The following is a 16,479-nucleotide window of genomic DNA, read 5'->3' as shown; positions in this document are numbered from 1 at the left end:
GAACAATGGCTTTTCTAAGTTTTCACTTGATGTTTAAAATTTTGTGATTTATTATGTCACCATATTAAGCCAATTCAATCAATCATATCCAAAAGTACCTCTAAGAAGGACAAAGAATCCACAAATCCAAAAGGTAATTTCTGCAAGGCTTGTTTCCACACTAAAATACAGAATATTATTACCAAAACTCTTTTCATGTTGAGCCATCCCATCTTGTTCAGGAAAGCATGATAATGAAAATCTTGAAGGACTGCACTGCTGCTAAGATGCTGCTTCCTATATGCACCGTTTTAGACTATGCTTTACCTTTGCACTTCCCTTGTAGTATTAAAGTAACAAATAAACAGTCCTTTAGCTAAGGGCCCCTGCCTTATCTTAAGTGAAACATAAAATAAGCTAACTGCATTAGTTTCTTGCTAGAATTGGTTTAAAATTTATTTACCAAAAAGAAATAGTAAATTTTTTACATAAAATTTTACATTTAGATAAAATGGTGCTTTTAAAGAAATGATTCAGTATCTTCATTGTAGAATCATTCATTCTAGAAAAGAGGGTGAATTTCACTATGTATTATTGTTTGTATTTTCCAGATAGGTTCTCACTGTAGCCCAGGATGACCTGGAATTCACTATGTAGTCTCAGGTCTGCTTCAAACTCATAGAGACCCTCCTATCTCTGCCTCCCTAGTATTGTGTGTAGTACCACATGCTGCTGTTAATACTTTTTTTTTTTTTGCTTAGTATTAAATCTGTTTCATTGGTTAAAACAGTACATGTTGGGCTGTAGAGATAGCTTAGCAGTTCAGGCATTTGCCTACAAAGCCAGAAGACCTAGATCTGATTCTCCAGAACCCATGTAAGCAAGAGGCACAAAGTGGAACATGTGGTTGACTTCATTTGCAGTAGCTGGTAGCTCTGGTGTGCCCATTCTGCTCTCTCTCTCTCTCTCTCTCTCTCTCTCTCTCTCTCTCTCACACACACACACACACACACACACACATGCACAGTTTCTCACTCTCTCTCTCTCTCACACTCACTTGCTTGGTCTCTTTTTCCTGAGGATTCAGACCTGAGTCCTTTGGCTATGCAGGCAAGCATTTTAACTGGTAAGCCATCTCTCCAGGCTGGGTTTGTTAGTTTTGAGGAGGTTGGAGGCCTAGCCCTGGCTGACCAGGAAATCACTTTGGTGCCCAAGCAGTTCTGCATCTAACAGTGATGCTTTTACTTCAGTTTCCCAAGTGCTGGTATTGAAGAAAACTTACCTTTTGCTGGTAAGGCTGTGGTGGTGAGAAAGGTATTCAGAGGACAAGTATATATATTGGGGGAAGAGATCCTTTGCTTTTCCTTTCCCTTTTTTGGTTAATATTTCTTTGTTCATGTGTCTTTTTACTAAGTTATGAAACACACACACACACACACACACACACACACACACACACACACACAGAGAGAGAGAGAGAGAGAGAGAGAGAGAGAGAGAGAGAGAGAGAGAGAATGGGCACACCAGGATACTGTGCCAATGTAAATAAGCTCCAGAGGCATGTGCCACTCTGTGCATGTGGCTATACATGAGAATCAAACTCTGGCCATTTTCCTTGGCAAAAAAGCATCTGTAATCACTGACCCATCTTTCCAGCCTGCCTTTTCTTTTTCAAAGGCATAAATCTATGCAGTAGTGCCTGGGACCTAACGTCCACCTTGTGTTGGGTGGTCATTTAAAAGAAATCTTTCCCAGCAAACCTGTTCCTTTCTGTTTCTGCCTTTGCCAAACTTCTAAGCCTTTGGCAGCTCTCCTGATAAATACAGAAGTGTTGTATTGAGTTTTGGGTACTAACCTATGATATAGGGAATGTGGCGGGATACAGGACTCACATGACACTCACGTGAACATGGACATAAAGCCTTAAGAGTGAGTCAGTGAAGAAGCAGATCCCCCCTCTTTTCATCCAGGATTTAAAGTAGGGCCTTCATGTGCATCTCTCATGGATCCTGGTTCACAGGGCACACTGAAGAAACGAATGTATGATGAGGGGAGAATTTTGACAGTATTTATGGCTTCATTTCTCAGATGTCACTCACCAAGCTCTAATATTTTGAATTCTCTTGAAACATTGTCTATGAGACTTCAAGGAAGATTTCCTATAAAGTTTATATTAAATGCTCACTAGCACACATTATAACTTATAAAGTGTTTTCTTGGCACTAGAATGCCATCTATCTAGGTTTCAACATGCTCACTGTGAGTGAGAGGACACTCACTAGTACCATTTGGATGCTGCTATTTTCTGTTGTGTTGCTTCTCTCTCTCCAGGCTTTTTTTTTTTTTTTTAATCTGTTAGTTACTTACTCTAGCCTAGGGTGACCTGGAATTCACTATGCAGACTCAGGATGGCCTTGAACTTGATTAAAGGCACGCACCATCATTCCCAGCAGAGAGAGACAGACAGAATGCGCATGCCATAGCCTCTAGCCACTACAAACTAACTCCAGATGCATGAATCAACCTGTGCATCTGGCTCTACATGGGTACTGAGGACTTGAACTTGGGTCTTTAGGTTTTGCAGGTAAGTGTCTTAACTACTGAGGCATCTCTCCAGCACACTCCCCCCCCCCCCACCTTTTCTTCTTGGCTAGTCTCTGCTGTCACTTGAGGATGCTGCTGTAACAGCGCTGCTTCTGGTATTCAGAGCACAGCCATACAAGCTGGCCTTTGTATTGGCCAAGCTGTGCTCTCTGAGTAATGCACGGGCCTCATCACCTCTGAGTAACACTTACTCTGTTGTCTTCCTAGTGGATGTTGTTACCACTCATGACAACAGTCTTAATAATAAAGATGAAGACACAGAATCCAGTGAAAAGGTAAAACAATCTTTCTTCATCTTTTATGTTGCTTTCTTAATTTCCTGTTTTTAGTTCAGGTCATCCATGGCCATTAAACCATGGCACTGAGTATTACAGATACTAATAGATTTCAGATTCTGTTTTCCAGAATGGTGGAAGGGTAGCCACTTAGCAACTGTTACATTTTGCAAATGGACAATTGCCTATGCAGGGTCAGGTGAAATGGTGTATGAGGGGTCATCCTTCAGCAAGGAAGCCTAGTCTTCTCCTGGGGATCTGCTGTAATTCATGAGGTAATGACAGGTATCAAGAGGTCTTCCTGGAAATGATCACTGTTTTGAATGGTGCATCTCATTCTTGTGTTGTAAGCTTGTAACCTTGCCAGTGATTGATGGTTTTTAATAGTCAGAATGAAAAATAAATCAAGGTATCAGTGAGTCCCATGACTTTTTACACTGTGTTTGCTTCTATAATTGTAGATGGAACCCACAAAAGATGATAAAAATTGTAAGTATACTATTATTAATATTTATGGAAATATGTAAGTCCTTACTGGATTCTCTTAGAACAGTGATGATGTTTGTAATGTTTTATAGGTTGAAAGAGCAGGAAAAAACCTTCAAAATAAAGCTAGTTGTCTAAGTGAAAACTTGTTGGAATGTTTTCTCTAGTTCTTGGAGGCAATTTCACTCACTGCTCCATGCTAGGATCTGGTGTGCTTCTGCATCTTGTGATTTGAATACATATGTGATTTTCCCTGAGGTCATGTTTTCTCACAAGATATTTGAAAGTTTAGTCACAATTACCCTCATCTTCTTCCTTAAAAAAGTCTATGACAAACATGTACATTACATGAACATTCTGTAAATTAAAGCATGCAGTGCACTATATTTATACCTGGGGTTGGTGTAGTATCACCTCTAATGCAGGGCAAAATGAATAGTCTTAGCTCTCAAATTTCTATGTGGACAAACAAGAACATGAATCCAGAAATAGGGGCCATTGCTATTTCTCACAGGTTGTTATGCAGACAATACCCAGAGGAGAGCAGAGACAACACTGCCTGTGGACTCATCAAGTACTCTCGTCTCTAGATCACAGGTCTAACCATTCTTAGAGAGGCTCCTCTGTCATCACCTAAGCTGTACCAGAAATAGGAATGGAGTGACAGACTTTGATTATGTCCATCCTTTCACCACTTAGAAAGATATTATGTTTCATGTGGGATGAAATGAACATAATCACATGGCCAAGAGTCAATTGTACTTTGGCGTCATCTACAAAATCTGTGAACCACGGGAAAACTGAGGTTGGTATTGTGTGTTCCAGTGCAGCTTCATTGTTGTAGTTAGGAGTAGGGGAGTCACGAGCTCTGCTGACTTCTTCCAGATGTTAGTGACAGAGAACATTTGGATGTGTGCATTGTAAAGCCTGAAGTGAAACTCACACAAGCAAAAATACCTGTTTCCTCACTGTACTGAGCTTTCATCAGAAAATGGATGATCATTTGCTCTGTGCACCTTTTTGTGGAAATATTGTCATGAACTAGACATGTTTTCTTAATAGCTAATAAATAACAGAGAGTGAACATCAGACATGTAAGCTGAATTCTGTGAAGACTTAATCATTTTGTATTATAGGAATTTTGTATTATAGGAATAAATGAGAAAGCACTTTGTTAGATTTAAAGATCATGTTTCATCAGCAAACACCTGTTCCTGTTCATCTTAATATATTTTTTGAATGTTTCTGCCTTTCTCCATAATGCCAATATCAGCTGTCTTCAGTTGTTGCTGCCTTTTGTCAACCATGATCATGTTCCTTAGATCCAGGTTCTATGGACTTGGACCATGAGGTTACTGTCAGATCTCAAGAGTACCAGCATCACATAGAGTGTCAAAAATTTTATGACTTTTGATCACAGGGGAAAAACATATTGTGCTCAAAGAGTTATGCAAAACAGGGTGAAATTGGCAGTTGTGTACTATTATGAAATGCTTGTAATTTAAATTGAGAAATATTTATTGGCGATAATATGGACAGAAACTAGTTATAAATGTGACATAATGCAATTTGTACAGCAGATTCCCAACTGTTTTTGATCAACTTTCATAATCCAGTAAAAATTAGCAGCAAATCCAAGCATTATTGATCCTCATATATTGAAATGACCTGAAATGTCATGAGGATTAAAATACAGGATTTCTTAGAGCCCAGAGATTCCTGAAAATCAATGTGTACCTGATATTGGACTCAAATTCCCTTGCCTACACAAAAAGAAACATTGTGGGCTTCCAAATGTGTATGTGGGAAAGTGAAAACTGGAGTTCTGCTGTGTGGAGCAGTGGTTCCCCTCAGATTCTCAAACAGACCTTGGGAGTTTTCATGGACTCAGTAGATTAAGAGCTGAAAGTCTACTTGTCGAGTAACCAGGGAAGTACTCCAGACTCTAGTTCATAGGTCCGACTTATCCCTGGCATATCCTGTTGTCACACAAGCTTTATAAGTAATAAGAAGGTGTTTCCACTAATGTTGGCATAGTCATTTATTTGAAAATTATAAATATACTCTGTTTCAGCTCAGTGTGCATGAATTGTGTGGATAAAGCAATCTGTAGTACAATGTGAACCACTCATTTAAGACATAGGGCTATGTCTTGAAAACTGGTCCCAAACATGAAAAGTAGTGAAATATTAGTATTCACTATAATTTCACCTGTGTTCAAATTTTGGAGGTAAAATAAAAACTCAAAGTGTGTTATCATCTGCTTTGCAATAATGGTGTACATTCTGTTGTTCTCTTGGCATGAGATCATGAAGACCTGGTCTGCAGCACTACCCTCTCATACTCTGTCAATGGTGACTAGCTCATGTGCTCTCTGTAGCTAATAATTGATCAGAAATCCAGGACGTGGAAAAGGAAGGATGGAGATCCTTAGTGTTTTCATTTGTTTCGTAATTTTTTTTTATTTCTGATTGTGGGATTACCAATTAGAATAGTAGCATTTTTGCTTGAATTAGTTCCAGGTCTCTGACACAAGCTTGCTTTACATGCTGTGGGAAGTGGATAGAATATATGAACACCATAGTAACACTTGTGGCTCTAATAGTTTGCGTCCATATAAAGACAATGGCGGGACGTTAATTCACTTCTAAAGATTTAAGGGAAATGAACAAGTTCTGACATCAAATCCTACTGCATATTAAAGCCTTGCATAGATTGACCCTATCTGGTCTGTGCATGTATGTAGGCATACATGTTTGTATGTATGTATGTTTGTATGTATGCAGATAGATACAGAGATAGAAATATGTATCATATATTAAATATAACTTAGAATATATAATCAGTATGACCCACCTCTGTAAGGTCTGTGGTTGAGTCTTGGAATCTCCTCCCAAACATGAAAATTAGACAAATATTTCAATACACTCAATGACTTCACCTGAGCCCAAAGGAAAAGGTCTAATTATGCTTATTAAAACCTTATGGGGGTGACAAATAAGCCTCATTGTTCTGTACTGGCTAGATTCCCATTCTACCCCAGCTCACAGTACTGTCATAAACCTATAGGCATAAACCTAGTAAGTCACAATTAGGAAAAATACACGGCATCATAAAGCCCAGAAGGAGAATAAGGTGACATGTGTCAGTGGTGGTGCCTGCCATTATGTGCAGCACTGGGGAGGCAGAAGCAGATGATCACGATGAGTTTGTGGCCAGAGAATAGCTAAGGAATTCCAGGTTAGCTTATACCAGAATGTGCTCCTACCTCAATATTGACATATGTGTGAGTGTGCGTGTTTACATAATGCATAATAATGTGTACATCTTCCACTCTTAAATCATTTATTATTGTATGACAAAGGATTAATGGATACTTATCATTACAGCTTGTGACCAGTGATATTTTTCCCATAGTATAATCTGTGTCTTACCCAGGATACAATGGTATGCACTGAATGATGAATACAGAATTTGTATTTATGAACATCAGAAGGCTCAAATAATTTTTTAAAAACTTTTTTTGTTTATTTATTTGAGAGTGACAGAGAGAGAAGGGGGGAGAGAGAGAGAAAGAGAAAGAGAGAATAGGTACACCAGGGCTTCCAGCCACTGAAAACGAACTCCAGATGTGTGCGCCCCCTTGTGCATCCGGCTAACATGGGTCCTGGGGAATTGAGCCTCGAACTAGGGTCCTTAGGCTTCACAGACAAGCGCTTAACTGCTAAGCCATTTCTCCAGCACTCAAATAATTTCCCAGATGTGAAGACACTAGTGTCATTCCACTGGGCTTTAGGATGATCTGAGGAAGTGATAGAACACTGACATTTGATCATAACATGCTTCAAAGGATTGATCCCAAGAGGAAGGGTTGTTTCACAGTGTGTTAGGTTCCTATTACTAAGAAAGTACAAAGTACTGATTCCAAATTCTCTTAAACATCTCATGGTCTTTTTTTTTTTTCCCATTAGAAGCCAACAATAGTTATTAATCAGGTACACCTAAGAATTCTTGTTTCTTTTTTTTTTTTTCTAAATTTTTTATTTATTTATTTGAGAGCGACAGACACAGAGAGAAAGACAGATAGAGGGAGAGAGAGAGAATGGGCGCGCCATGGCTTCCAGCCTCTGCAAACGAACTCCAGACGCGTGTGCCCCCTTGTGCATCTGGCTAACGTGGGACCTGGGGAACCGAGCCTCGAACCGGGGTCCTTAGGCTTCACAGGCAAGCGCTTAACCGCTAAGCCATCTCTCCAGCCCAAGAATTCTTATACTATAACTAAGCCTTTGACCTTTCACTATATCAAGCATAGACCCTGATTCTGTAATAAGTGCACCATCAGTTGAGTTACTTTGTTTCCTTCTAGCTGATCAAAAGGAGGATGAAATTACTCCAGGCATGACAGAACATGCAGAGCCACATTTTGTTCAGGTAATACATCCTTTTCTTTTGCAAGCTTGAAAGGATACTGTCATGATTCCTTCATTATTGGTGGATATCATATAAACACATAGGTTTATAATGTACATTATTAGTCTTTGCCTTGAAAGTGTACTAAATGGAATTTTACCCATTCAGCCCTGATTTCAAAAGTAATTGCCAGGGTAGGTGGATCACTGCATTACTCTGGCATCTTCCTTTGCCTGGAGGAACTGTTTATATTGAGACTAAAATGTTAGTAATATTTACTCAAATGTGGACAGGCTTGTTATGTATGGTCAAAAATGTATATGTGTTTTTCTAAGTACCCTCTTCTGATACTTCTTAAGGCTTCTATGTTTGGAATAGTGCATATGGTGTTCCTTGAGTTCTGTGTGGTGGAAGATTCTTATGTCCACTGTTGTGATATTGATAATACCTGTCAGTGATGAGGCCTGGTGTAGGCTATGGGACCATAGAGACCATTCGCTCCCCCCTTTAGAAAGGAGGAAGCTCACCCAATAGCAGGATGTTTCTGAGTTTCTCTATCTTATAGCCTTGTACATTAGGGACTCTCAATGAAGGCTAAAGATAGAGAACTGGTCTTTGTAACAGCTTAAGCCTCAAAAGTACTCTATTTCACAATGCATCCAGCATCAAATGTCTTTTAACTGCAAGACAGAAGACACTAACATAGTGTTGGACTGACAGTTCTTTTCTGTCCTGGATCCCAGTTTCCCAAGTCACTGGGAGAAACAAGGAATCTGATCAAATAGAACCCAGCTTGATATGAAACTCAGATTGTTTTTTCCTCTCTCCATTACAGGTTGGCTCATGGAAGACAGGATTGTGTATGTATTTTGAAATCATTTTCTGAAGACATGCTTTAATTAAGAATGGTATAAATATTGGTTCTTTTATCTGTTTCACCACTATGATCTGTGACTTCTGCTGGGAAGGAAGATTGAGGATATGGCCCTTGGGTTCAGCAGTGTTCCCTTCATTTTCTTTTGATTTTATGAATGATTGCATGTCTGTGTATAGGTCTTTTTTTTTTTTCATGAGGACATTAGTATTTATCCCAAGTACTTAACTCAATTTTCAATGGCAGTTTCATAAGAGAAAAAATAAATTCACAACACAGACTCTGCATACATGAACTAGTTACAACCTAATGAAATACATGTATTGTAGATTTATTTCACTGGGTTCCTCACCACAGATGAATAAACCACCACACAGAGGTAACTGACTGGGCTCAGCAACTGTAGGGGTGCAAAAGCCACAAAATATTCCCAAATTTGTGCTCCAGTATTTCTTTTGAAGTTCCACCTCTATTTATTCCACCAGCTCAGTAGGCACTGTGTAAGAGTGCTAGACTATCAGAGTTGGTTATATAGCTCGATTGGTAGAGAGCTTCTCTTGCATACAGAAATCCTATTGTTAATTCCCATGTTGATGTACAGAAAAAGATACTGTAATTGTTGTATGCATACCAGGGATACTGCAGTTAACAAAATCCCAAACACTATCATGTCTGCCACATTGGTTATGAGAGAGACTGGGCATGGTGGCATACTTATTTATCCCAGCACACAGGGGTGGGGCAGAGTTAGAATGATCTGCATGACTTGTACCAAGCATGAGACTTCAAAGAGAATTCCAGGTCTCAGGAGTCAAAGTGAGAAACTATCTAAAAAATAAATAAATAAATAAATATATATATATATTTGTACATACATATATATACATACACACACACACACACACACATACATATATATATAAAGCTGTGGCAGCATTCACCTGCTGACATACACAAGAAAATGAAATAAAATCAAAGATTCTTTCAGTGAAATCATGGCTTCTGAAAATGAGAGACACTCCACATGAAAATTTGTAAATGTGTGGGGTGTGTATAATAACTGATTTCTAATAGGCATGTGTCATTATTGCTAGAACTTTTGAAATACATTAGCAAATTGTCCAGCATGATTAGGAGCACAAAGAGCAACAGAGCTTAGCGATTGTGTTTACTCAGATTGCCATTCAACAATTGTTAGGGTCAGTCATCCCATTGGTAGCACACTTATGCAGGAAGCTGGACGCTGCTCAAGAAGTACTTTTTTCAGACTGATAATGTGCATGTTGACAGGGAAATGGAAGCATACAGAGCCAACCCACTGTGTGTATTTGTGTCAACACCATTGAAAAGTGTGACTGGATGTCATTTTTTCAGAATACTTCATCATTAGCGTGTATGTATGTGTGCAGGCCTTGGCTATGTAGGACCTTGGTAAGAGGAGTAAGAATCAAGTTTAAATGAAGACAGCATGCACCAATCCCTACATTCAAATCCTAGCACTTACCAAAAGCAGAACTAGTTGAGTAGTCCTGCAATCCTACACCTCAGGAGAAAAAGGCATTAGGATCAGAAATTCAAGGTTATCTCCAGCTACAATATTACTGTTTGAAATAATAATGTTTATAGAAGAAGGTGTTATGACATTTTTAGTGTCATAGTTCAAAGAACAGAACAGAGGCATCATATTAACTAGGTTTATTCTTTATAAAGGTTGAAAATGAAGTTGGATATTGGTCATTAGGTACCATACCCAAATTTCTGTCATGCTGGTCTTTTTCTAAATTATTTCTTCCACAAAATTATTGGTCTGAGGTATACTCCACATAAGGCAGATCTTAAGAACACACTGAATATCATAATCTGCCTGAAGCCCCACTCAGGAAGAGATGTCTATACTTGGAGGCATGTAATGAAAACAAATGTTTGACCTTGGAATTACTCACTTCCCTCTGTTGTCCTGGCATTATGCTGGCATAAGTCTATTGGGAATACATTCTGAGTCTTGACCTTACTATGTACAACAAATTCTGGGCAGGTGTTGTAGCTTGTGTTCTCTTGTATACTGTGAGTAAAAGTGGAAGAGTTGGAGTAGTGTATTTCAAGAAGCAAAAGTGTTAATTATCGAGCTCATTAGTACAGAGCCATCCATAGAATTTCAACATGCATTTAAAATCCAAGTTTTGTTGGACCTCGGCCTCTCAAAGTCTGAGGTATGAGCCTCACTCGGTGTTACAGGTTAGCCAGAAAGATTTCCAGACTTTTGGTGCTCCATTGAGAACCTGTTTCTCATTGATTGGTAGGCTCATAGCTATCTATGTAATAGAGCCAGTTCACATCATTATGCTACACATTTTTCCAATGGGGGAACAAGTCAGACCTGCATAAAACTGATATGATTATCATTTATGTTAAATACCCATGTCCACCCCTTGGCAAATCACTGACACAGTTATCCTTTTATATGTGTCTTTCACTGCTTTTTACATTTGCTACAATTGGTAAACACAAATTGATACTTTCTAGCCTAGCTCAGCACTTTACATTGCTTCACTCCTTAGGATGGTTATTCCTGAGATTTGTATATTCACATGATCACTTTTTGGTAGCACAATATTAGTCATTTTTGTGGCAAACCAAATAGATTGCCTATTTTAAAATAAGAAAGTCAGTGAGATATGAGAGAGAGAGGAAGACAGGGAGGGAATTGGTGTGCCGTGGACTCCGGCCACTGCCAGTGGACTCCCGATGCATCTGCTGTCTGTGTGCATGTATGACCTCGTGCCCTTGGTTCACTGTACATCTAGCTTACATGGCAACTGGAGAGTCCAATATAATTCACTGGGCTTCACAGGCAAGCACTTTACCTGCTATGCAATCCGTCATGCCCATCAGTGCTTTTTAAGCCATACCCAGCCACAATACTCCAATAACCAGTTTTTACCCAGTTGCTCAGAAGCCCTGGACACACCTTAGATTCTTTTGGTCTTTTTCATGTCATTCACTAGGAATCAGAGTACAGCTTTTCCATGCTACTCTGTTTTACTAACCAATATATATGTAAGATTCTGCCTTTTTCATTAATGAGTGCACATGAACTGAGTGGTGTCCAACTATTTAGCTTTTCAAGGAAATCATGTTTGATTCGAGTATGGGTGACTACAGTTAACACTGGTATTGCTGTTAGCTTCTTCTTGCTGGCATCGGGAGGGGGGGACACACCTGACAAAAGGCAGCTCATGGGAGGAGGGTGTTTGTTTCAAGTTTACAGTTTTGAGGGGAAGTTTCATTGTGGCAGGGAAAGTATCACACAGCAGACACTGGGCATCACATCCTGTCATATCAGCTGGAAGAGAGCAGAAGGAATGATCTAGCTCTGAACACCAATTGTGCTGCACTAGTAAATCCTCAATGTCTACTCCATAGTTTTACACTTCCTCCACTAAGGCTTCACTGCCCAAGGACCCTACCAGCTGAGCATGGAATATTAGGCTTAATCACAAACTTAGAAGGCACTGGGGACATCTTACATTCCAATTTACAGTCGGTGTTTGCTTTCCTAGGAATGTTTTATTTTATTCTTTATTTTATTTTTCAATGTAGGGTCTGCTATATCACAGGCTGACCTGGAATTCAATCTGTAGTCTCTGGGTGGCCTTAAATTCATGGTGATCCTCTTACCTCGACCTTGCAAGTGCTGGGAATAAAGGCATGCACCACTATGCATAGTACTAAAATGAATTTTTGTGGACTTAGCTCTGAATCTCTCCTAGAAAAATATGTTACATCATTGGTGTTGCATTCCATAATGCAAGTATGTTTGCTCTTATAAATATTTAAATATTTATGTTTAAATTAAAAAATATTAGGCAGTGGTGGTTCCAGATAGGGTCTCCTTGCTCAGGCTTATCTGGAATTCATTCAGTAGTCTCAAGTGGTCTTGAACTCACAGTGAACCTCCTACCTCTGCCTCCCAAGTACTGGGATTAAAGGCATGTACCACCATGACCTAAGCCTTTAAATTATAATTATTATACCCTTTCTAATGAACATTTTAGTTCTATGCACCTGCATATCATCATTGCTTTGTTGCATTCCACACGTTATTCTAAATTGTTGTTTTCTTCAGGTCAACATATCCGCAGAGCTTTTTCTACTCCTCACCTTTCAAACTATGTTGTTCCACTGTGTACTACAACTGGTAAGTATTTTGGAGATTTCAACCTCATCTCTTGTCAATTTCTGATTAAGTTGCATATTGTTCTGGTATTTTATGTTCATGTTGTGGAATTGTACATGTTCACTTGTGTGAAAATTTGTTTTTGTTTTGGATATCTTTGAGATAACTCTGAAAACTTTTAGACATAAACAGTTACGGGGAGAGATTTCAGTCAGATTCACTAGTGATAGTTCTCCTGCAAAGCAGCCCTGAAAGAGTACAATCCAGTGCATCCATGCATGGGTTTTCAGGGTTTGAATTTTCTCTATGATGGGACAGCTACTGTCTAATCCAACTCTTTAACTAGAGAGTGGAGGTCTGTACAGGGTAAGTTAGGATGCCATCAAGCATATTGATCATGAATAATTATTCCTTCAGTATATAAGCATTGGTTATTTTCCAGGATCCTGAAATACATATGATGTATTGTGGGTGGGAGAATTTTGGGCAGTCTTTATGTTTTCGTGTTCACAGATGTCACCCAATTTACTATATTTTTTGAATACTCTTAGATCATAGTTTGTTTTTACAATATCCTAAAAAATTTGTGATTAGATGACACAAGGATGAATTTTAACTCACATTGTTTCATGGCTTTGGAATTTCACCCACTGAGGCTCAGAAGTGATCATTATGAGTGATAGGTCACTTACACACTTTCCTGTTGTCTTTCCTTGACATTACCAGAATGCCAAGGGATAAGTTTCTTATTTCTTTGCTACTTTTTCTTTAGTATCTGATTTCAATGATTGGGTGCTAGAATGACTACCTAAGCTCTATTGCACAGCCCTGAAGCATCAAGTGTATTCTAAGTAAAATGTGAATCATAGCACCAAAGACCAACAGTTACTCTGTTGCGTTCCTAGATGTAGCAGATACCTCAGCAGAGGTGGAATATATGGACAAGGAAACCCCAATTGAAGTAAGCGAAAAGGTAAAGCTACTTGCTCTTGCTTGAACTAAAAATGTTGCTTAATTTCCAGTTCTTATTTGATTTTGACATCAAAATATGAAACTGAGCATTAAGGATACCCAAATATAGCAGATCCTATTTTCTGGAATAGTAGAAAAAACAATAACAACTGTTTAATTGTTTGAAATGGCATTTGTAAGATGTAGCTTCAGGTTCCACACTGTGCACTAGGCCTATTCCTACTTGGAAGCAGTGTCTTGTCCTGGGATGAAGTATTTTGAATTCATGACCTAAAGACAGATAGAAATAACTTCTCCACACAGACACCATGGGCTCCCAGTGATGTATCTTATCATTGTTTGGTAACCCTTTCATTTGAGTGATTCCTGTATATCCTCAATATAAATAAGAGAAATGATACCATGTGCCAACAAGTCACATGACTTAGTTCTTACAATGTCTGTGCTTCTATAATTGCAGATGTACACTGATGAAAATTTAACTGGTAAGTATTCTAGAATTCCTTTACAAAAGAAAACTTGATGTTGGAATACTCACTGAATTCTCTGAGGAGAAATGGTAATACTTGGTTTCTCAAGGCTGAAAGGATTGAGGACATTTTGGAAAAGAAAAAGCACTTTCTATTTCAAGAATTATAGTTAGCTGTCTGAAGCAGTTGACTCAGGATAGATTTACTTGGGCTTGTGTACTTGACGAATGCCAGGGACTTTTGTGCTAATATGGCTTTTTATTTTGAATATACATGTGATTATGTCTGAGGTTATGTTTTCTCAGAAGATATTGGAAGTTTTAAACACCATTGCCCTCAACCAGTTCCTTCAAAAAACATCTATGGCAAACATCCTTTAAATGAAATCTATGTAAACTAATCATCCAGTCGTGAGTACATTATGACTAAAGTTGGTTTGATATCCCCCTGATGTCGACCCTGAGCTCTCATATTTGTATGTAGACAAGTGGAAAGAAGACTTCAGACATTTGGACATATCTGTTCCTCTCTGATTCACTTTCATACTTATACCTTGTCCAGGAGACACTCACCCGAGAGCAGAGAGTCTATAGAGCTTGTTTGTTCCTGAGGTACTCCAGACTCTACTTTCTAGATCCTTTCTATCCCTAAAGTCCCCTGAGTTGTCACATAAACTATACAAGTAACACGAAGGTGTTTCCATAGACTTTGGGAGAGTTCTTCATGTGATGAGCGCCACTATAACTGTTTAAGCTCAGTGCATAGGTTTGGTGGTGAAAGCAATCAACAGGACAATAATAGTTAGCTCTGAGAAGTCTTAGGACATGTATTAAAAATGGTCTACACACTTAAAATTAGATAAGTTATTTTGTGCACTTGACAATTTAACTTTATGAAAACAAAATGCTCAAGTGTTTGCCTGTTAAAGACCTTAGAGCAGGAATAATCAAGAACTGTAAGTTGGTTGTCTGCCTGGTTGCCATACTGCTTCAGATTTTCTTATGTTTCTGGGTTAAAAGCTTCAAGAAACAAACCCTGACAGTTTGTCATTGAGGCATTAACCCCAGGGCAGAGAGTTTACAATTCTTCTACAGTCCCAAAGAATTCTAGTGTATAGTTTACATTTGAGATCCATCTATAGAAACTTACCACAGTATTTTTTTAATTTTTAAATTTTTATTAACATTTTCCATGATTATAAAAAAATATCCCATCTTACCACAGTTTTTACAAACAGTGACAAAGTATTTGGAAGGTGTTTCCACAGACCCTGGCATACACATTGATGTGAAAAGCTCAAATATGCCCTGATGTTTTATGTCAGATTGCAAGTCTTTGTAGATGGAATCAGTCAAAATGACACTATGACCCATCTCTATAAGGTCTGGGGTTGTGTCTTAGAATCTCTTCTCAAACATGAAAATTAGAGAAATATTTCAATACACTTGATAATCTCACCATGATCCGGGGTGGGGGATCTCTGATTGTTCTTATTAAAGATATCATAGGAGTGACAAATGTGAACTGAAGGTATTCATACGATTTTCCAGAGATGTATTTCCCTGGTGTTTGCAGAGTTATTTTGTTTAAAGCCTCAGTGTGCAGTAGTGACTAGGTCCATATTCAGCCTCAGCTGGTACTGGCCTAAACCTAGAGAGTAACAATTAAGACAAATACATGGTATAACACAACAAGACCAGAAGGAGAATAAAGTGACATGTGTCATGTGTGGTGGCACATACCATCTCTCCCAGAACATGAAAGGCAGAGGACCAAGAGTGATGGCACATGCCTTTAATCCCGATACTCGAGAGGCAGATGTATGAGGATTGTTCTGAGTTTGAGGCCATCTTGCAACTATATAGTGAAATCCAGGTCACCCTGAGATAGAGTGAGACCTTACCTTGAAAGAAAAAGAAAGAAAGAAAAAAGAAAAAAAAGAGGCAGAGATAGGAGAATGACTGTGAGTTCAGGGCCAGCCTGAGAATACCTGATGAATTCCAGGGTATCCTGTGTTAAAATGTGTCCATACACCCCACAAAAAATGACATTTACTTTTTCTTATAAAACCATAATGATGCCAATATCTCCCACTCTTAAATCATTTATTATTGTAGGACAAAGATTAATAAATTTATATCAGTATAGCTTGTAACCACTGTGAAATTCTATTCCCTAGTATAATGTGTATACCCATGATAAAAGCTTATGCAGTGAAAGATGAATACAGAA

The 16,479-nt window shown here is 38.6% G+C and overlaps 1 protein-coding gene across 1 annotated transcript in view; it reads left to right on the top strand.

The window, feature by feature from the left end:
- LOC123459452 overlaps nt 1-16,479 on the top strand; it is a 56,795-nt gene that overhangs the window by 4,559 nt on the left and 35,757 nt on the right. Inside the window, exons 2-8 of the mRNA XM_045146073.1 lie at nt 2,791-2,858; nt 3,320-3,347; nt 7,711-7,775; nt 8,590-8,614; nt 12,755-12,826; nt 13,711-13,778; nt 14,238-14,262. Of these exons, the coding sequence (XP_045002008.1) occupies nt 2,791-2,858; nt 3,320-3,347; nt 7,711-7,775; nt 8,590-8,614; nt 12,755-12,826; nt 13,711-13,778; nt 14,238-14,262 (351 nt within the window). The remainder of the gene's footprint in view (nt 1-2,790; nt 2,859-3,319; nt 3,348-7,710; nt 7,776-8,589; nt 8,615-12,754; nt 12,827-13,710; nt 13,779-14,237; nt 14,263-16,479) is intronic.

Source organism: Jaculus jaculus, chromosome 3, assembly GCF_020740685.1.
Source record: "Jaculus jaculus isolate mJacJac1 chromosome 3, mJacJac1.mat.Y.cur, whole genome shotgun sequence".
NCBI classification, from domain to species: Eukaryota; Metazoa; Chordata; class Mammalia; order Rodentia; family Dipodidae; genus Jaculus; species Jaculus jaculus.
The sequence above is the reverse complement of the archived record's forward strand: the minus strand, read 5'-3'. Positions and strand labels throughout refer to the sequence as shown.